Source organism: Elephantulus edwardii, unplaced genomic scaffold (assembly GCF_000299155.1).
Source record: "Elephantulus edwardii isolate Elephantulus edwardi_28Jun2011 unplaced genomic scaffold, EleEdw1.0 scaffold00017, whole genome shotgun sequence".
Lineage (NCBI taxonomy): Eukaryota > Metazoa > Chordata > Mammalia > Macroscelidea > Macroscelididae > Elephantulus > Elephantulus edwardii.
This window is the reverse complement of record NW_006399767.1, coordinates 20,192,345-20,212,995: the sequence shown is the minus strand read 5'-3', so window position 1 is coordinate 20,212,995 and position 20,651 is coordinate 20,192,345. Positions and strand designations below refer to the sequence as shown.

At 48.5% G+C, this 20,651-nt stretch overlaps 1 protein-coding gene across 1 annotated transcript in view; it reads right to left on the bottom strand.

Moving 5' to 3' along the window:
• Positions 1 to 7,064: 7,064 nt before the first annotated feature.
• Positions 7,065 to 20,651, bottom strand: part of KCNK5 (potassium channel, subfamily K, member 5) — a 49,197-nt gene continuing 35,610 nt past the window's right edge. The window contains exons 2-5 of the mRNA XM_006882019.1: positions 12,295 to 12,406; positions 10,888 to 11,054; positions 10,501 to 10,669; positions 7,065 to 7,918 (exon numbers count right to left, since the gene is read on the bottom strand). Coding sequence (XP_006882081.1) covers positions 7,065 to 7,918; positions 10,501 to 10,669; positions 10,888 to 11,054; positions 12,295 to 12,406 — 1,302 coding nt within the window. The remainder of the gene's footprint in view (positions 7,919 to 10,500; positions 10,670 to 10,887; positions 11,055 to 12,294; positions 12,407 to 20,651) is intronic.

Genomic DNA, 20,651 nt, shown 5'->3' with positions numbered 1-20,651 from the left:
CAAACATTGCAACAATTGTGAGCCTGGTGCAGGATCAGACAGTGTTGCTTTCTGTTGTGCATTGGGTTGGTATGAGTCAAAACCAACTGGGTGGCACCTAGGAGTCTTGGAGTGTGCAAATGGTCCATTGCTCTACTATTAGCCAAAAGGCTGGTGATTCAAATGCACGCAGGGTACTTTGGAAGACAGGCCTGGTGATTTGCTTCTTAACAGAAATCCCATGAACCATTTCAATTCTGTGCACATGGAGTTGGCTCCATGGCAACTAACAACAACAACAACAATAACAGCAGCAGCAGCAGCAGCAGCAAAAGGCTGTGAGGACTAAATGAGACCATGGCTTGAAGTGCTCTGGTCAATGCCTGTATGAGCAAGCATCTGGTAAGTGGTGGTAAGTGGGCCAGTAAGGTTAGCCAGCTTGACTGTTTAGTCCCAACTCTCCCAATACTGTTTAACCATCTCAGACAAGAGGCTAGATTCAGCCAAAATAAAAGAAAATTTCATTTCTTTTTTCTTTTTAATGTGTGTACCGTCAAATTGGATCTGACTGGTACAGGAGGCGATTGCTCCTCCTTCTTCAGCAGAGCATCTGGTGGATTTGAACTGCACACCTCTGGGATTGCAGTACAGTTTCCTGCCACTAGGCCACCAGAGCTCGCCGAAAATTTCATTTCTTGAAGGTAAGAAACCCTTCATATAAGAGGGGAAAAGTCTGGGTGAGAACCTAGAAGATCTGAATGACATCTGGTCTCAGTAACTATTTCTTCTGCCTGGTGGCAGAGTTTTAGCATCACTGTAGCATACATTGCTCCCCATATCTGAATCCCTTGGCCCATCCCTGATTTCAGTGGAGTTATAGCAGACAGTCCCAGGCCTTGACTCTACCACAGGTATGCTTAGATGTGCTAAATGAGGAAGAAAGTTACTTAACTTGGAACAAGTCCAGTGGGTGTTTTGTCTATTGCTGTGTAACAACTGCTGCGTAACAACCCACCCCCAAATATCAAGACGTAGAGCAAGTACAATCACTTATCCACTTGTGCTTCTTTCTGTACTTTGGTTGGTCTATGTTTCATATGATGTCAGTTGGATCTGGTAAATCCAAGATGGTCCCTCACCTGCACAAATTCACTGCATGTGGCTTCTCCATGATGCTAGTATGGCCTTCTTCCCATCGTGGAAAGTAATACTTCAGTTATGTTGCAGCTGGCTACCCCAAAAGCACAAAAGCAGAAGCTACCAGTCAGGCCCTTTTAATGTATGCGTTCAGAAATCCTTGAAGATCACTTCCACCATATTCTATTGGTCAAGGGGAGTAGACTCTACCTCTTGCTGGGGGAGTAACAAAGGCACGTTGCAGAATAGAATGTGGGAGAGATTGCTATGGCCATCTTTGGAATACAGTCTACCACAACCAACATGTTTAGGAGGAAGTGGGGATTAATATCGTTGGGGCCATCTTTGACCAATGAGTGTAGCAGTTGATGGATAAATAAATGCAGAAGCTTCCCATTTTTCAGAGGAAAAATTCTGAGGCACAGTTTACAGATTCCTCTAAGGTTCCCAGCAGGATTGAGCCTCAGTTATCGACAGTGAAACTAACTTAATAATGCCCCTTCCTTTGCTTTTCCCTCTTCACCATCTTAGCTCCTCACCCTTCTCTGCTATCTCCTCTGGTCATCTTCCATCTCTTGCTTCATATTTTGTTTTTCTGGGACACCACGCCAAGACATTAATTTCCTCATCTGAAAATGCCTCTTCCATGGGGCTATAAAGTCTTGCACCTGACTTCCAGGTTCGTTGCACAATTCCACACAGAAATGGATTTGAAAGGGCCTTGTAAATGGGGAGGCTGGGGTGGTAGTGAGAAGTTAACTGTGAACAGTTATTCCTTGATTAAGTATGGAGATTTAGGGTCTGGAGGGAAGGACCAGCTGCCTGGGGTCAACAGGTTCAGAAGACAAAGCTGCTGTCTTAGGGATGGTGAGAGGTGAGGAAAGGGAAGTATGGGAATATGTGAGAGGGGGTACACACAGGTGATAGGTGGGGAGCAGAGACAAAGAGGTGTGTGTGGCCTTGCCCTGCCCAGATGGAGGGGAACTGGCTCACTCATGTCAGACTCAAGGTTGTTCTAGATTGTGCACTAGTCTTTTCTGGAATTCACTTGTAGAGAATAAGCCTTGACTTCAGATTAGCCAATGGAACCAGGACATTTGTTCATTCACCCTCCGGTCAGTAAACATTGAAAACTCAGCCTTCATTCACAGTAAGTCGTGTGGTAGGAACCCAAAGGTGAACACACTGTTCTCCCCAGGAGCTCCTAGTTGGGGGAGGGTGGGTGGCCCTGAGCACCAAAGGTGGGTAACTTTGACAACATCCCACAGAGGCAGCTTGCTGAGGACAGACTCTTGGTGGAGAAGCATTTATGGTGGAAGTCAGGGTTTTAACCACAGGGCTAAGAAGGACATTGTCGTCAGAGTAAAGACAAAAGTGGGGCACCCTGGCAGATTTGAGAAATGTCAGTGTGGCTGGAACTCAGGAAGAGAGGTGGGGCTGGCTGGCAATGTAGTTAAAGGGGGGCGGGGGGCTGGTGAGTGGAAGTCCCCAAGGAGTTGAAAGCAGGAAAGAACTGGTGTCAACGTTGAGTCTGGGATTAGAACGCACTTGAAGTCATGGTTACTGGAAAGGAAAAACCAAAACCCGTTTTTATAGTTCATTTCAACTCAGGGACACCCCCATCCCGCACGTATCTTTGAGTAAAGTTGTGCTGTAGGTTTCAATGGTGGACTTTTGAGCAGATTGACAGGCCTTTATTTGAAAGTGTCTCTGAATGGACTTGAACATCCAACCTTTTGACCAGCAGGTGAGCAGTTCGTATCACCCAGGCCAGATGGAAGAGGACCCATATTAGAGTCCAGGAGTAGCTAAGAAGGCTCATTCATTCAGTTGGCTACCATCTGTGGGCTGTTACCAGGTTTCAGAGCCAGTGCTGTTGTAGACAGGCAGGTGTGGGGCCAGTGTGGCTGGGATCCAGGTGACGACTGTTGTTATGCACCAGAGTTAGAACTGAACCATCGCTGACCCTTTGGCGGGTTTTCAGAAGCAGTTAATCACACGGGAGACTGCCCAGCTTTCTCCAGCCAAGCGGCTGGTGGCCTCCAACAGCGCACCTTCGGGTTTGCAGCACAGCTTCTTGCCACTAGGCTACCAGAGCTCCCTAAGTGACGGCAGCAGGGGGTTGATATCTAAGACACACGTTGACATCTAAACTGTTCTTGTTGCCATAGAGTTGGTACTAGCAGAGGCCTTTCACATGACTGAAGGAGACATTGCCCATCTCAATAGCCATGGCATTGGCTATTCTATCAACCCATCTCATGGAGGGTTTCTCTCACTTTTGATGACTTTCAATTTTACCCACCATGATGTCCTCCACTGGGGACTGGTCTTTCCTGATGACACGTCCAAAGTGAGGCAAAGTCTCCTGTTATTTTAGGGGTGGAGAGCAGGATCTTCATGGCGGAGGCCATATTTCTGGGAACCAGAAGAAAGTCAGCCACGTCTGAAGGCTCAGCCCAGAGCTCTACAGCCTCCTCCTTCATCATTTAAGAAAGCTTCAGAGGCAACCAGATCTGATGACCATCTCGACTGCTCACTTCCAAGGAGGTGAAACCCAAACAACCTGGCTTCTCTTCCAGAGGGTTAGAATGAGGGAGCCTGGGAACGGATGTCAAGGAAACGGTTTTGCTGCCACTTAACTGTTTGAATTTGGGAGAAAGTCCTGTGATTGGACTTCATGTCTCAATATGTAAAATGGGGTTAATAATACTGTTGTGAGGATTAGGACACAAACACAAGAGGCAAAATAAAGGGTGGTGGACAGAAATGGCAGGCACACAGCCAGTACTGAGGAGTTTCAGGTAAGCCAGGAGACAGGCCTCAAAGCATGGGGGTCTCCTGCCTTATCACAGGGGATAGTGGAGCAAACTGAGAGCGGACCCGTCAGGGTTTGAATTTTGTGTGTAACCAAGTGGACGACTAACCAAAAGGGTGGCAGTTCAAATCCACCGGCCATTCAGAGGGAGGAGGAGTGCCAGGCTCCTCTTGTGAAGAGTCACCACCTTGCAAACCCCCTCCTCAGCACTATCGCAGTGGGTTTGGGCTTTGGTTTATTGGCTCTGGATTTGGTTTATTGACACTGGATGCTCAGCAGTTCGAAAACACCAGTTTTCCTGAAGTCGAACGATGAGGCAGTCTGCTCCTGTTAAGATTTAAGCGACAGAAACCTAACAGGTGGGGCCATGACTTGGAAGGGACCCAATGGCCGAGAATTGGGTACGAGTTTCACTGTTTACTGGAGCTAGTGGTGGAGCTGCATTGCTAATTCAGAAAGCAGTCGATGCTTTGGTAGTTTGGATTCACTGCTGGCTCTGTGGGATGTAGATGGGCAGTCTCCCCCAGCGCAATTTAGTCCCCCAAAACCCACTGGACAGTTAGCTAAGAGTTGGTTATTAATGAAAAAGGACCCTGGTGGCACGGTGATTTTATGCTTCACTGCCAACCAAAACATCAGCATTTCCAACACACTACCTGCTCCTCTGGAGAAAGAAGCTGTTTTCTTTCATCAAAATTTACAACCTTGGAAGCCCTAAGAGGCAGTTTTATTCATAACAGGCTCATTATGAGTCAGAATTAACTCAATAGCAATGGATTGTTGTTTGGTTTATTTATCATGAGGTTGGTTCAAGTCAGCCTGGCTATGCTTTGGTTTCCTCATCCCCCTCACAGGGAATGTTATCCCCACTTCATGCCCGCGAGGTGCCAGGAGTCTCCTGTCATCTCTTTCCGTCTCTGTCCCTTGCTCCTCTAACTCCTTCCTCATCTGTGAACTTACGGCAGTGTGTCCCTGCCCCACGGCTCTCCCGCACTCAGGCCTCCCTCGAGAGACACTCCTGACCATCTCATTTCAAGTAGTCTGTCATCTTCTACTTCTCTATACTTTACTCCCTTTAAACCCCCAAACCAATCATTGCTTTCCAGTGGATCTGACTCAGAGACTCGGGTCTCTGAGGCTCTAAATCTTTACAAGAAAAGATTGCCCATGCCCAGCTCCCTCACTCAGAGAAGCTGGTGGACTTGAACTACCACCTTTTGGATTGACAGTCCAACACACAACACCCTAAGCCAGGGTTCCTTTACTTCTTTCCAGGGCCAACTAAATTCTCCTTAGGACCTTCATACTGAGATTCGGCTTATCCAGCCTTTCATGTGGCTCATCCCAGGGGCCTCCTCCTTCCTTCTGATGGCACAAACCAGCCCCCCCTCCCACTGCATGCACCACAGAACACACAACAAACTGGCTTGTCCACCTCACATTTTATTGTAAAAATGTTAAAATAAATTACATTCGGTATCATCGCCAGTATGTACATACAGTGTGTATGGTTTCAGGGCAGCCAGTGCTGCCCAGGTCGGGTGGGGACCGAGACAACAGTTAACACAGCTCACAGAACAAATACCACATGGCCTGGCCTGGCAGACTTACATCTATGACAGAATGAACAGGTCCAGGGACACACATGCCTATCACCTTCACTCATGGAGGGGAAGCACTGGCCTATTTGCCCCCACAGCCATTGAGGAGGGGGCTGGGGCTGATGAGAATGGTCACCCCCTGGCCTGGTGTCCAGTTGCCTGCAACTGACGGCCCCTCCCCAGTGTAGCAGAGGGGGATGGCTCATGACACCATGACCTTAGCTGAGGTCACTAAGAAAAGCCCAACAAGGGCATTGGGGGCAGGGCATGGTGGACTCTGGGTCTGACACTTAAACCTCTTCCCTGGTGGCTCAGAGGCCAAGAACAGGGGTTTTAGACATATAAAAACAGTAGTTTATTAAAAAAATAACAAAATACAACATGAAGGCCGGAGTGGGCTACAGAACCCCAGAAGTCAGGCCACCGAGAGCTCCAGCGGCCGCCTCACTGGAAAGTCTGTTTACAGTTTCACATTATCTTTTACTCCTCCATCCCAGATCCTTTTTTCAAACATAAACACAAACACAAATGACCAACAGTAGCAGGAAGGGGGGTGTGATTCACAGATCTGGTTGCTCAAAACTTGTGAGCCAAGAGCAAGGGTGGGTGGGGAGTAAGGGTAGGCTAGTAGGAATTCTGGGTAAAGGGAAACCCAAAGGGGTTGGTGCAATAGTGTGTGGGTGCATCTTGATAGGAAGCTAGAGGGCTGAAGGTGGAACTAGCTAGGATCCAGCCTCACATTCTCGGCAACCTGGCTACCAGCACCAGGAGTCCCAGGCTGCAGTGGTCGACGTTCCACCACTCTCTGAGGGGGGCAGAAAGCTTTGCATCTGCCATTGCTTGATCTAAAAGTATAGGAGGGAGGGGGCAGGGCCCCGGGCTGAGCTTGGTCTGAACAAATCAACAACGCAGAGCCCTCAGCATCAGGAGTGTCTCAGCACCGCCTTCCTCTTGCCACGGCAGATGGGGTAGAGTCACAGGATGGTTAGGAGTATGCCCAGCCCTGGGCCCTGTGGCTCCTCTGGTCCCCGATTCCCAGCTTCCACACCATCCTGCACCTCCTTGTGCACTTTTGAGCTTGCAAAGTCAGAACCCTGGCCTTACACTGCCCTCCCCCTCTCCAGTATGTCAAGGTACCCAGGAGATGATTAAACACTGGCGAACATAAACGGGTGAGGGTCCCCAACCTAGGAGAACCGTGTGGCGTTATGAACCAAATGGACCGCACAGGTGTGTGCCGGCCTCTGCAGGGTCACCCTTGCCCGCCTGCCCCACCACCATCTCCTCCGAACCATCAGAGCACCCGGCCGTGCTCATGCTCAGGACAGATGCTGCCCAATGCCGGCCCCCTGCTCTGCTGGAAAGCAGAGGAAAGCATTGTCCTAGGCATAGAGCTGGAGGGGATGGAGGGTAAGGAAGGCCCTTGGCTCCCCACTCCCAGGTCCAGAGTTGTCCCCCAACAGGAGCCAGGAGTCCCAACCATCACAGGAGACGCCACCAGCAACTGGGGGTGGGGAGCCGAGCCTGCTTCATGTGCCTTTGGGGTTGTTTGCCTTGTTGAAATTGTTCATAAGCTGTTCATAAGGCACAGAGAGCTCAGACTCAGTGCTGGTGAAGGTAGACTCGTCTGAGGAAAGGAAGTGCGGGGGTGCCTCTGCCTCGGCCCCTTTTTGCAGCTGCTCGTCCTCAGCCAGGTTGTCTTCCAGTGAGGACTTGGAGGTCTCCTCGTCTGAGAGGCCAGCCTCCTCCTTCACGAAGGTGATGTTGGCGTTCTGGAAGATGAGTGGGTGGTAGTCCAGGGCATCCCAGGGCTCACCCTCTTCACTGATGCGGTCCAGCTGGTTAATGAACCCTTCTGGGGGTTGGGAACCATCCTCGGGGGGCTCTGGGCCAGTCTCCTCCTCTGTGGGCCTTGACACATGGCCTTTGTTCCTTAGAGTCTGTGACACCTCTTCTAAGCTGGGCACGTGGTTCTTGGAGTAGGCCACCAGGGGTGCCAAGGAGGCAGGGACACCTGGTGGCCCACCCCTGGGAGGCCCCGGTCCTGGGACCTTCTTCTCCCCACCCCCACTTGTCTTCATCGCCTTCTTCCCAATTTGCTTGATGAGGTCATTGTAGGTCTCCTCCTTTTTGGAGAGAAAGCTGAAGATGTTGACGTCTTTGGAGGCAGCATTCCCTGTTATCTGCAGGGCCTTCTTGGAGTGTAGGGAGCTCTCAAAGGACTCCTTCCGCCGCCGCCGCCGCTTCTTAATGGCTTTGTGGACTTCCACAAACATGCTGACCTTCCAATTGACAAAGAGGGACAGCCAGGCCAGCCCCAGATAGATCCAGAGCTCCACAAAGTATCGGTAGAGGGAATGGTAGTTGGCGTCTGGGTTCACACCTGCAGAATGACAGGAGCCCAAGGGTCAGGAAAGGGTCAACAGGAACCCAGAAACACACAGAGGCCACAGCGGTGTTAATGTAAGAACAAGGGCATCGGAGGCACAATCCAGAAGAGGTAGCAGCATGAAAGAAAGGTTTGTTCCAGACCCAGGGCTACCCTCCCATCCTTTGGAAGGGTCTTGTCTGAGTCACTAACTCTCAGACCTCAACCTGTGTCTGAGCCTCAGTTTCCCCAACTACAAAAGTCAGGAGAGTGATTACCTCTAAAGGTGAGGGAGAGGGTTATATAGAGAAGCTCTGGAGGGACTGAGAATATAACCAACACATAGTCAAGTTAGAAGCTGTGCTGCAATCCCAAGGGCCTTCAGTTCGAATCCAGGAGATGCTCCCTGGAAGAAGGGAGGGCAATCTCCTCTCCTCTGAAAACCCACTGGAGGGTCAACAATGGATCAATTCCAACCTGACAACACACAACTACTAACCTTTTTGGTAAGTATGTAAAAGTAGGATGGAAATTAAATGGAGCGGCTGCAAACTTCAGAGGTGGGGAGCGCGCGCACACACACCCCCCACCCTTGGTGGATCCACAACTGCTGTCAACTCACACCTTGACCCTCAGTGAATGGGGGAATGGGGACTAGGCAACCATGATGGCAGGTGCCCCTTCCTTCTGCCTCCTCAACTGGACCCGAAGAGCCCCGTCCACTCTAGTGTCCATCCCTCCTCCACTCCAAAGCCAATCAGAAAGGTTCTCTTGATTATCAGCAGGGTGTGAGGGTATCAGCCCTACAGAATTATGGATGGAACCATGTACTCCCAAAATATATGCTATAAATCCCAACACCTGCATTTGGGAAAAGGAGCCCTGGTGGTGTAGTGCATTACATACTGTCCAGATAACCAAAAGTTTAGCAGTTCAAATCCACCAGGTCCTCCAAGAGAAAAGGATGGGCAGTTTTATAGTCTGAGAAACCCAGAAGCTGGTCACTATGGCTTTACAGCAAGGAGAGTTTTTTGAGGGGAAGAAAGGAGTTTATATTTATGGCTGCCATTCCACTTGTGTTTTGTTAGGGATTCACAGATGATCTTCCAGCGGATTTTCTGAAGCCGTAAATATTATGGAAGGAGACTGTCCATCTTTCTCCTGAGCAGCTACTGGTGGATTCAAACCAAAAGAGAGGCCTAGTCTTCAGGTTAATGTTTTAAATGAACCATTTCTGAGCAGACTGGGCATAAGCAAGGGCAAATGACTAGAGAGCTCCCAGGAGCACTGAGAAAAAGAATGGAAGAGAAGTCGAGACAGCAGGGACTGAGGGCCTTTCCCTAGAGCTTCTGCCAAAATTTTGGACTTCTCATCTCCTGAAATCTAAGAAAACAAATTTCTGCTCACTAAAGCTACCAAATAATCTCTGCTGGCTTTGTGGGAAGGAGTTATGCTGCCAACTTAAAGGCACTTCGTTCAAATCCACCACCTGTTCTGAAGAAGACGGGCAAACTTTGGTGCAATTTACCATCTGAAAACCTGCTGGAGGGTCAGTTATGATGAAACTGAGGCACACAGGTACGGTGTCTTGCTGGAGCTGGGGCAGCATCGGTAAATTATACTGCTGTACTCCTTCCTCTAGGACAAAATGCTTCTCCTTAGTGTGAGCTGGGCCCCAAGGGCTAGACAATGGTAGGCTTGTGCTTGGGACTAAACTGATCTCCAGGACAGAAGGCTCAGACTTGCCAGGCTCAGGGAGTGTTCATGCCTTTTTCTCTCCTGTTCTCACCACCCACTCAAGACGCCCCCTCCAGGCATTCTTTGCAGAAGGGTAGTGACCTCCCCTTGACTGGAGAGGTGGGGGAGAATGGCAGGGACCTGACCCCTGAAGAGAGGGGGAGGGTAAACAGGCAGAGCAGTCGACTTGGAGGGAACAAAGGCAGGATCAGTGTAGCCAAACAGGGTGTCAAGAAGCTGAAGAGCCAAGATGCTCTGCGGCCACAGGCTCAAGTCCATGAGGGGCTGGGCTCACTGCAGGTGGTCAGACAAAGGGCCAAAGAATCTAATCGCCTCCTTGGATTAAGTGGGGAGGAGTGATAGGGAGTGGCTGAGGAAGGGGGGCAGGGCAGCTCAGGAGAAGGCCTTCCTTGTCTCTCAACTGCCTGTGGCAAGAGCAAGGTTTCGGGCCTCTGAGCCAAGCCTGCAGGGCCTGCCTCGGCTTACCCAGGAAACTAGGGCAAACCCTGTAGGCAGAAGACTGGCTCAAGCCACTAGGCCTAGCCCTGACTGAACTAAACCCAGCTCAGGAGGGTTGAAGGGAAAGGATATCAGAGACAAACACTAGAAGGGGGAAAGCCACATCCAAGAAAAGGGGACCAGAAACAAACTCTTCTTCTGCCTTCCTGTGTCTCAGCTGCCCCTGGAAAGTGGCAGGGTGGCATGAGAATCCCACTGGTTCAGAGAAGCATCCAAAACATTTAACACCTATTGGGGTCCCCTTTGTAAAAGCCTGCTGAGGCTGAGTCAGAACTGGAGAGAGGCAGAAATGTGAAGGCAGGAGGCAGAGCAGCAGGGAGGGGTAGGGGTAGGGGGCTCACCAGCCACGAAGTCGCCAAAGCCAATGGTGGAGATGGTGATGAAGGAGTAGTAGAGGCCCTCGATGTAGTCCCACTCCTCCGTCACCATGAACACGAAGGGGGGGATCACCAGGTGGAACAGGACGCCCCACACGATGAAGATGGCCGTGCACGTGATCTGCGCCTTCCGCTGATGGGGAAACCCAAGTCAGACAACGGGGGTGATTAAGGCAGCCTGGCGGGGGGCAGCAACCAGGAGGGGAGGGGAGAGGGGTGTTCCCAGCATGACCCAGGAAAGCTGGGGTCACAGAAACCGCCTTCTTTCTCCTTGTCCCAATACTCCCGATCTCTCCCATCATCAACTGCCCCATCCTCATTTCTGCCTACAACACAGGGTAGGAGACATACCAGGCTCACTCCTCTCTTAGTGAGGAACTGGCCCAGCCTCTTGGCACGTCCCCCGAAGAACTTGCCCAGGGCGCTGATCCATGTCAGACAGAGGGGCACTCCAAAGAGACCGTAGAAGATGCAGAAGAGACGCCCAGCAGGAGTCTTGGGGGCTACATTCCCATAGCCTGGAGGAGGAGGACAGAGAGAGGCCAAAATGAAGTCTTTGTAGGAAAAAAATAAAAATGCAGTGAGATGGGTGGGAGTGGGGACGGGGTGGGAAGGGAAAGAGGAAGCCACTGCAGGGATGATGAACTTGGATACAGAACGGCCCTCTGCTTCTCCTACCACCTCCCTGCCCACTCAGAGAGGCCCATTCTCTAAGTCATACTCACTTCACACTGCGGCTTACCACTGAGTGGACACTGATTGGGGCAAGTGAGTTGTCTGTCACAGATCTTTTGATTTTGACTGCATATTACAATGTTTTTCTTCCAAGGTGCCTCTTCATGGACTCAAACATGCAATCTTTTGGTTAGCAGCCAAGTGCATTAACCATTTGTACTACCTGGGGACTATGATCCACACCTAAGGAATGGTCCTTCTCTTGAGCACACTATGACCACTTGCTGCCATTATGATGGCAGGACCTATGGTTCCTCCAGCAGATTGGGAGCTCCTCAAGGACAGGCAGGGAGCTCTGGTGGCCTGGAGGTTAAGAAGCTGTGCTGAAATCCCAAAGGTGTGCTGTCTGAATTGACCAACTGTTTTGTGGGAAAAAGGATGGGCCATCTCCTCCCATGCAATTACTTTGAAAACTGGCTGGAGGGTGAGCTATGAGTCAGTTGTGACTCCATGGCACACAAAACACCCATGAGGATAGGCACTTTTACCTTCCCCATTAGGTCTCTCATAGGTTAGGGACCTTTCCAAAGTTCTGAAGAGCAATGGTGTCTCTCTGGAGACTAAGGTGCATCTGATACAGGCCATGGTCTTTGCAATTACGTGCTATGCATCAGAGAGTTGGACAATGACTAGGGAGGATAGAAGGAGAACTGATGCTAGAGTAGATACTCCGTGTGGTGATCAAGGGTGGGCTGGATTTGTGTAGTGAAAAACCTGACCAACCTCCTGCAACAGGATTGGCTACCTGGCTGTGTCACTGTTTCTGGACTCATAGGACTAGTCTCCCAGGCATGCCCAGTCAAACACTTAACTAAATCCCAGGAACGTGTCAAAAAAGACTAACTGCCAAGTTGCCCGATTTTACCTCGGACCTGAGTCCAAGCCAGAGCTGGGTTCTTATTATGTTCCTTGGAGCTAGGATAGGGCGGCGGGAATCCTGAAGGCCCCAGGAGACAGAGCCCTGCCATAATATGAGTCTTAAAGGAATGGAGACACCAGACAGACACAGACCAGACAACTTACCGATGGTGGTGATGACCGTGGCTGCAAAAATCACAGCATTGGGCCAGTTCCAGTTGTTGAAGGTCTGGTTTCCTGTGATGGCTACTCCTTGTCCTGCAGCATCAGATACCACCTTGAAACAGAGAATGAAGATCAATGCTGAGGTCATAATTACTGATGCTTTCCAAATGGCAATATCACACATTAAACTACTTATATGTTGTTGTTGTTGTTATGCGCTGTCAAGGTGCTTGCGACTCACAGCAACCCTATATACAACAACTCTGAACACTGTGCTATCCTTTGCCCACTTTACTGTCTCTGACACCCCTACCCCCATTACCCCAGTCACTGGGTGAATCCATCTCATTCAGGGTCTTATAGGAGTTCTCGTTTAATCATCACAGTTAACAGGGTAGTAGTTATTGTCTCAATTTTATAGGGAATGAAATGGAGGATCAGAGAGGTTAAGTGAGTTGCCTAAAGCCACACAGCTGGCAAAGGTATGCACCCAGACAATGTGGCTCCAGAGTCCATTCTTTTAATCACTGGTGTTTCTCAAATTTATTAGTATATACCACAATCACCTGGAAGGCTTGTTAACTGCACACCGCCACACCCCACCTTCACAGTTTCAGATCCAGTAAGTCAGCAGATGGGTCTCCAAACTGACGGTTTCAAAAAGTTCCCAGGTGATGCCTATGCAACTGGTCCCCAGACAACACTAAGAAGGGAGGCACTTGATATTTTGCTTTCAAATGTAGATGTGACACAGTGGTCCAAAAGAATCCTTACATTCCCACCCAGACCATTCAGGTTGACCTGACTACCACTGCTTAGCATTTTGGACAAAGATTCTGCAGAATTCTGATGAAAATATGGAAAAATAGAGAAGCAATTTTACTTACAGAATCTAAATTCTTTGGAGCCACTGAGGCTCGATGAATCCTGAAAATAATCTTTAAACCTGAAGACTTTAAAAAAAAAAAGCATCCCCTGAAGTCTTCTTTAGATCAAGCAACAGTTTAGCTAAACTAATAAGGAAAATCTGCCCTAAGTACTATGCTGTAAAACCAATCTACATGAGATCAATGTGACAACATCAACTTGCAAGATTAGGTAAGACATGCAAGGGGCAGTGAGCAAGGCAGAGGGAACAATGATTGAACAACTCTAAGAATGTACTCAATGTCACTTAGAAAATTTGTCAGATTAGTGATGATTCTGTAATGTATTTAACAACAATACAATAAAGGAAATAGATAAAAACAAATAAATGGAAAACAGGTTGCCCTGGGAAAAGACCCTTCACCATCTGCTAAGGTCCCTTCAGTGTCTTCATGGATGCATGCCTGAGAGCTGAAAAAGCAATTCATCGGTATCCCATCCTCCAGCCCCTATGCCCAAGATGCTAGTCTACCTCCCCTTCCCTTTCCAACTCTTTCCTGTCTTTGCCATGGGCCAAACAAGAATAGATCATCTAATATTGGCAAGTACATTTCCAGGTAATTCAAAGCTATGTTATCAGTCTCAACAAACTGAGAGGTAAAAAGGCTGTCTGGTAAAGTCCACTGGGAGGCCCCAAGAAAAGTCTTATCCGCTCAGTTGAGTCTGAACTCTGGACCTTTCAGTTAGCAGCGTAATCACTTAACCACTGCACCACTAGGGCTCCTCCAGGGAAGAAGGTATAGTTATAGTTGTCAAAATTGCTTCAACATGATGAATCTTTGCTTCCACTCTAACCTTTACTCTGCCATTCATCCCAACCTACCAGTGGGGCTGTGCAGAGCCAGGACCCCAGAAACCCCATAAAGAGGGAATGAGATCAACTGTGAAAAATCTCGAGTTCCAGGTTCTCTCTCCAGGAGGGCCTGAGATTGGGGCATCTGGTCTAGAGACAGGAGCGAGTGATGACGTGGGAGGGAGATGGAAAACTGTATTTCTAACCCACCCAGAGCATGACTGAGGTTTGGTGGGGGGAAAAGGAAAAGGGTGGGTTGTTCTGCAGGAATGTGCAGTCTGCAGAAGCAGCAGTGGGGCCCGTGTAAGTGGATATGTGTACTCTAACAAAGAATTTTCCATGATGACTTGCCGCACCCCTCACTCCCCTGCCTCCCTGTAGCATTTCTCTGAAGGCTGTGCAGTATAGGTAAAATGGGAAGTGAGGAAGGCTGGAGTCAGCTCTGCCTGAGAGAGGTGCCTGCCCTCAGAGGGCTCACGGTCTAGCTGAGCAAGCTCCTTAAACATGAAATATCCAGAGGACATTCAGGTACCAACAGGAGAGCTCAAACAAATGTTAAGGACCATCCAAAGGAAAAAAAAAAACCAACAAAAAAAACCCAACAACAAAAAACGAAAGTAAAAATCTGTTTTAAAAATAAAATGGATAAGGCTCAGAATTAGGGCAGGATTCAGTGCTATTTTACATAGGGTTGCTATGAGTCGCAGGTGACTCGATGGCACATAACAACAACAACAACAACAGCAACAACAAGGACTGTTAATATTAAACAGATTGCAGACACTGCAGAACCATTCACTCCCACTATTAGTATCACCATTATTGATCTTCAACTGCTAAAGGGTAAATCATAATTGTTAGGAGAGCAAGTCTCAGTTAGACAGAAAAACCTTACAAGAATACCTCGACCCAGGAACTCTACCAATGCCCAGGGAAAGAACGGAGAGATGAGAGATTGTAACACCATCTTTTGTCCTCTCTAAAAAGACGTCAGAAGACAAGCTGTTCCTGTTTTCACAAGGAGGGAAAAGGTGGATTCTAGAAACTGGAAAACAAGCCCAGATTCCTGCAAACTTCCAAATGGAGACAACAAAATGTTTGGCCCACTCAGAAGAGGAAGTGGTGACACTAGAAGCAAGCACGGGTTCACCAAGAACAAGTCATGCTCGGCTAAATGCATCTATTTATCCAAGGGAGTTGAAAAAAAAAAAAAGCAAAGCCTTGAAGTTTTGTGGAATGTAATAAAAATCTGGATTTCAGCAAGGCAGCTAACAGATGGGTTTGAAGATATCTCTGCGGACACAATAGAAATGAGGGGTGAGGTTGGAATAAATTGGGTCTGATCAAAGGCAAACAACCTCAAGGAGTATTGATCATTATCAACCTAAGCTGGAGTCTCTTATTATTACGCCAAAGGCCTGGCCACTTGACTATTTTAATGAACACCATAGTGAGGACATAAATAATTTATCCATCCACCGTGAAGAGGATTCAGTGCTGGTGATAAGTACGGGATAGGTAGACAGTTTACACACTGTAGCGAGATTCTAGATTATCTGGACCAGAACAATGGTCCAAAGTGAACCAAGATATCTTATTGCTATTGAGTTGAAATCAACCCACTGCTGACTCTCCAGTGGGCTTCACAGGCTGTAAACTGCATAGGTGACTAGCCATCTTTCTCCCAGGAGCCACTGGTGGATTTGAACTGGCAAAGTGGTACCACCTTTGAACCAGCAGCATAATTTCTTCTAGACAAAGTCTTCTGTTTAGTGATGCAAATGGTTTGTAATTGATGAACCTACCGAATATCCAATGGACTGCCAAAAGAGCAAACATAACTTGGAGAAAATGCAACCAGGGTGCTTCTTGGAGGCAAGGATGGTGGAGCTTTGTCTCACATACTTTGAGCATGCTATTAGGAGGGGCCAGTTCTGGGGAAAAGAAAAAGCATGCCTGGAAAGGTGAAAGGTCAAGATGACAACTCTCAGAGAGATGGGTTAACACAGGGATGGTAACAACGGGATCAAGTATATCAGAGATGATGATGAAAGGACAGGGTTCAGATCCACTGGGCATCAAGTCATTTTGAGTTATAGCTGACTTGACAGCACATCACCATCACCATCACCATCACCACCACCACCACCACCACCCAGGCTGGTGGTCTGAATCCACCCAGAAGGTTCAGACACAAAGACTGTGGCCAAGACACTCTTACAGGGTTGCATTATATCCGAATCAACTAGACACCAATGAGTTTAATACTTTGCATTGTAAACATAGTGCCCTTGGGTTTTAGCTGATCAAGAACCAGCAAACATTAGAGAGGTTACCTAAAGAAAAAGAAATACAATCTGGGCGGTGTCAATACCCTATCTCTCTATAACAATCTCATTGTTCTCTGTAGGGCCAGGCTACACACCCTGTTCCATTCAGGGTTTTAAAGTTTACATGATATATTAACTAAATGGCCAAGGTCCAAGAGAGAAGGGTAGTTTGGAGATAGCAAGCTACCACAGAATAGATTGTCCTTCGTAGTAACAGAAGTGGCTAAGAGGATGGCCCTGGACGGCCAGGGTTCAGATCTGTTGCTCACTGTCTCGTAAATGAGTCAAACATGACAGTAACCTAACAACAGAAGGCATCTAACAACAACAACAATAACAAAATCAAGCCGGATCATCACTCCCCAAGGAAGTCAATCTGAATGAAGGTAGGACTGGAACAAGGGTTCTCAACTGGAGGTGACAATGTCTCCTTGGAAGAGCCTGGAAATTCTACCTGAGGGGAATGGGGTCCCCCCCCCCTTGTCATAATTCACTCAGAAACAGTGTACATACCAGGCACCGTTTCAGATACTGGAAAAAGCACAGAAAATAGACAAAAGTCTGTCCTCACCATACTCTTGCTCCAGGGGATCATGAGAGCGTGGTTGACATTGAGTAGGGCAAAGGTCAAGGGTGCCAAATGCTTCACAATCCACAACTCCACCCACAAGGCCAATACTGCTCCCATTGAGAGACACTGGTTTGATTGGAAGTCTGCAATTTAGCAATGATTTATCCATTTGATGGCAGCTGATCTGGTTTGCTAAGGAGTCATTAGGTTCCGTGGCAGAATTCTCACCTTCCTGTAATGGACTGAAGTTCGATTTCCAGCCAACGTATCTCATACACACCATTCATCTATCAGTGGAAGCTTGAGGTGAATTAGCAAACTAGAACACTGAAGAAGTTTCAGCAGAGCTTCGAGGCAAAGAAGAGAGCCGAGGTGTTGTACTTACACCACTCAGCCATTAGAAAACTTATCACAGTAGACTGAGCATGGTCGTAGTGCTGGACAGGCAGTGGGCTGCCCGAGTGGTCACCAGGAGTCAGGGTCTGATACGGGAGCAGCTAACAACAAGGAGATATCAAACACAAGAACTGGCCAAGTGGGGCCACCCAGGAGTGTGGGAAGACAGAGGGCTTGGAGAGGACCAGGCCTTTCCTACCCTTCCCTCCTCTCTGTCTGCCTCTGCAAGGGGCAGCAAAGGGGGCATTCCTAGAACCCCGACTGTCCCCCTTCTCCCTTCAATTTGGAAGTGTAGTCTTTACAATCATCCAGTGGCGATGATTGGTCCAGCTAGGAAGCTGAAGGATAGGTTAGATGGCAGGTCAGCACAGCTTCTCACCTCTCCCCCACAATGATCTGCACTTAGCTCTGTGCCCCCATCTTCCTGAGTGATTTACAGCTCAGTAATCCCAATGGAGGGTAAGCTATGCATCTATCTGCTCCCACTCGATGGAAAACAGCAGATGTGTGAGGTGCCGCTCTCTGGGCTTTTACACAAATTAACCTGGTGGACTCCTTCTTATAACTTTACCAGGTATCACTTGACAGGTGAGGTTCTCTAAGCTTTGGGAGCTGAGCCAGAAGGTAAACTCAGGATGGCTCATCCTTTCTCCCTTGTGGTCAGCTGTGGCCCTGGCTGGGACGCTACGCTGGTTATAGTCTGCATCACTCAGGCCTATAAACGGTCTCCCAGGACAAAGGCTGACCCAGGGCAGAGGTCACCCTTGGGCTAGAGGGTAGGGTGTAAGGCAAACACCCAGTTAGACAAGGTGTCCTGTCCTCAGGGTTAGGGAAACAGCTTTCTCAGGAGGAGGTGGCCCCTGTTCACCCACAAGATTCTTTAACTTGGCTTCCAATGTCACACAAGACAATATTTTCATTTTCCATATAAGCCTGCAGAGCGATGGGAGGGGGAGAATTTGCACACAGCCAGGCCCAGCTCTTGTTTGGGGACGGAATAGAGTTCCTCTCCTTGTCACCCTCCTAATAAAGCAGCTGTGATTTATGGAAGGCTTATTGGCGCCAAGCATAGGGCTAAGCACTTCACATGCCCTCAGTTCATTTCATGCGGACAGAAGCCTGCTGGGGAGACAGCATAATTGTTTCCATTTTGCAAATGAGGATTTAAGGCTTAGAGAGGTTAAATAAGTAGCCCAAGGTCAGAGTGCTGAAAGCAATGAAGCCAGGACTGGAACTCAGCTCCATCTGGTCCTAAATGCTGTTATCTTACCCCTTCTCCCCATAAAGGCCACAGGAAGGAGGCCTGTGCATACTTCCACCCCTTCCCACCAGCTGAAAAAACAGGGCCCTAAACCAGTCCAATCACTCAGACCCAAGCCTGGCAATTGTAGCAAAGAAGCTCGAACCATGCTCTTGCCCTGAGCTTCCTGATGCCCAACCTTATTTTCCTGGGCTCTTGCTGCCTGTCGAATCTGGGTTCCAGTCTGTCCCTTATCCCCAGAGACCTAAGGCTTTGGCTGCCAGGTCCTCTTCCTGACCAGGGTGGGATGTCCTGAGCGGGCTGATCCAGGGCTCTGGAAACACTGGCCTCCAGAATATGCAGGTGGAGAGAAGGAAAAGAAAGCCTGTGTCTGGATCACAGCATGTGACACCTACAGAGAGCTGCTCCTGACAAGGACTCCAGCTTCACTTACAGACACATCCATCCCAAATCAGAAGTCCTTCCCACTTCGCAGGATGCAGCCTTGAGAAGTTCCCTTGATTCTAGCCTCTCCTGGCCTCTCCAGGGAGCTGTGGTGGTATTGATGGTGGGCGATATACTCCTAACTCAGAGGTCATGCCTCTCTGCTAGTTCAAATCCACCAGTGGCACCAAAGGAGACAGAAGGACAATTTCCTCTTATGTAATTTACAGCCTCAGAAACCCGGTGGAATGTCAGTTATCAGAGAGAAGGGGAAAGATAGGGAGGTAGAGAGATACAGATATAGACAGAAGAGTGATGTTAAGTCTAGAATGCAACTCCCCAGGCAATGGTGGAGGAAATACCTAAAATCAATGCAGATACTCCCTCAGACGTGAGCTCCGGGAGGGCAGGGCCTTTTATCTGCTCTTTCCCCCACTTCACCATTGTAACCTCAGAGTCTAGAACACTGACTGTATGACAAACAGTAGACACCCAGCAAAGATTTGGTAAGTAAATGAACACATGAACTGGAATGATTCAGAATCTATTCTCTGGCAAGAGTCTGAGTAAATCAGTTAGCTTCCCTGCCTCAGTTTCACTATTTGCCAAAACCCACAACGTCTGAGAGGATAAACGAGCCCACTGCTGTGGAAGCGATTCTGGCTCATGGCAAACCTCATAGGGTTTCCAAGGCTGTAAATCATTGGGGGAGGAAACAGCTCATCTTTCTCCCTCAGAGCAGCTGGTAGATTTGAACTGCTGACCTTTCAGCTGACAATCCAAAATAAAACAAATGTACTGTCACCAGGGTGTAGATGAAAAATGCCTAGGAAAACAAAGCAAGCACTAGATTAGTGCGACTGCTATCAGTAACTCTGAACTGTGTGCGTGTCAGTGGGAAAACCAAGCCCTGCAGGAGGTAAACACAGGAGGAAACATCGATATGAGCACAGCCGAGTTCACATGAGACTTCACGGGAAAATGGGGTTTAAACATAGACTCCGATTCAGCATATCTTGGGTGAAAGCGCAAATTCTCTGTAGTGGGTCAAGCCAGCATGAACCAGTCTTCACAAGCTTCACAAGGCACCTTGATGAGGCACTTAGCTGTTCACTGGCTTTGCTGTCCCTCTAAGTCCACGTCTGTCTGTCCATCCAAGTCTCTCACCAGGAACACCCCTCTCTGGAGCTGAGGGAGTTCTGAGCAGGTCACAGTTATCACAGGCACTTTGCAAGCAAACACTTTCATCTTGGGCTTATTTTTAAGATGATTTTCCAACTTTTCTAATGCTATAGATTTATGAGCAGAGAAGGTGGAGGGAAAATAAGGAGACTATGGATCGGGATACAGTGTGAGAACCCGGGGTCTAAAGGCCTGTTTACAAAGCCACTCGAGCTCATCAATATGCCTCAATATGATGGTCTTATTGGGCATGTTAGCAGGTCAAAATATATTGGAGAAAGTTTGAGCCAGCAATTCTTATTCTCAAATTAGTGGGAGTTCTGGTGGCCTAGTGGCAAGAAGTTGTGCTGCAATCTCAAAGGCACACGGCTCGAATCCACTAGTTGCTCCGCTGGGGAAGGATGGGCAATCTACTCCCATGTGATGAAGTGCCTCTGAAATCCTGCTGGAGGGTCAGCTATGGTTCTGTCCGAT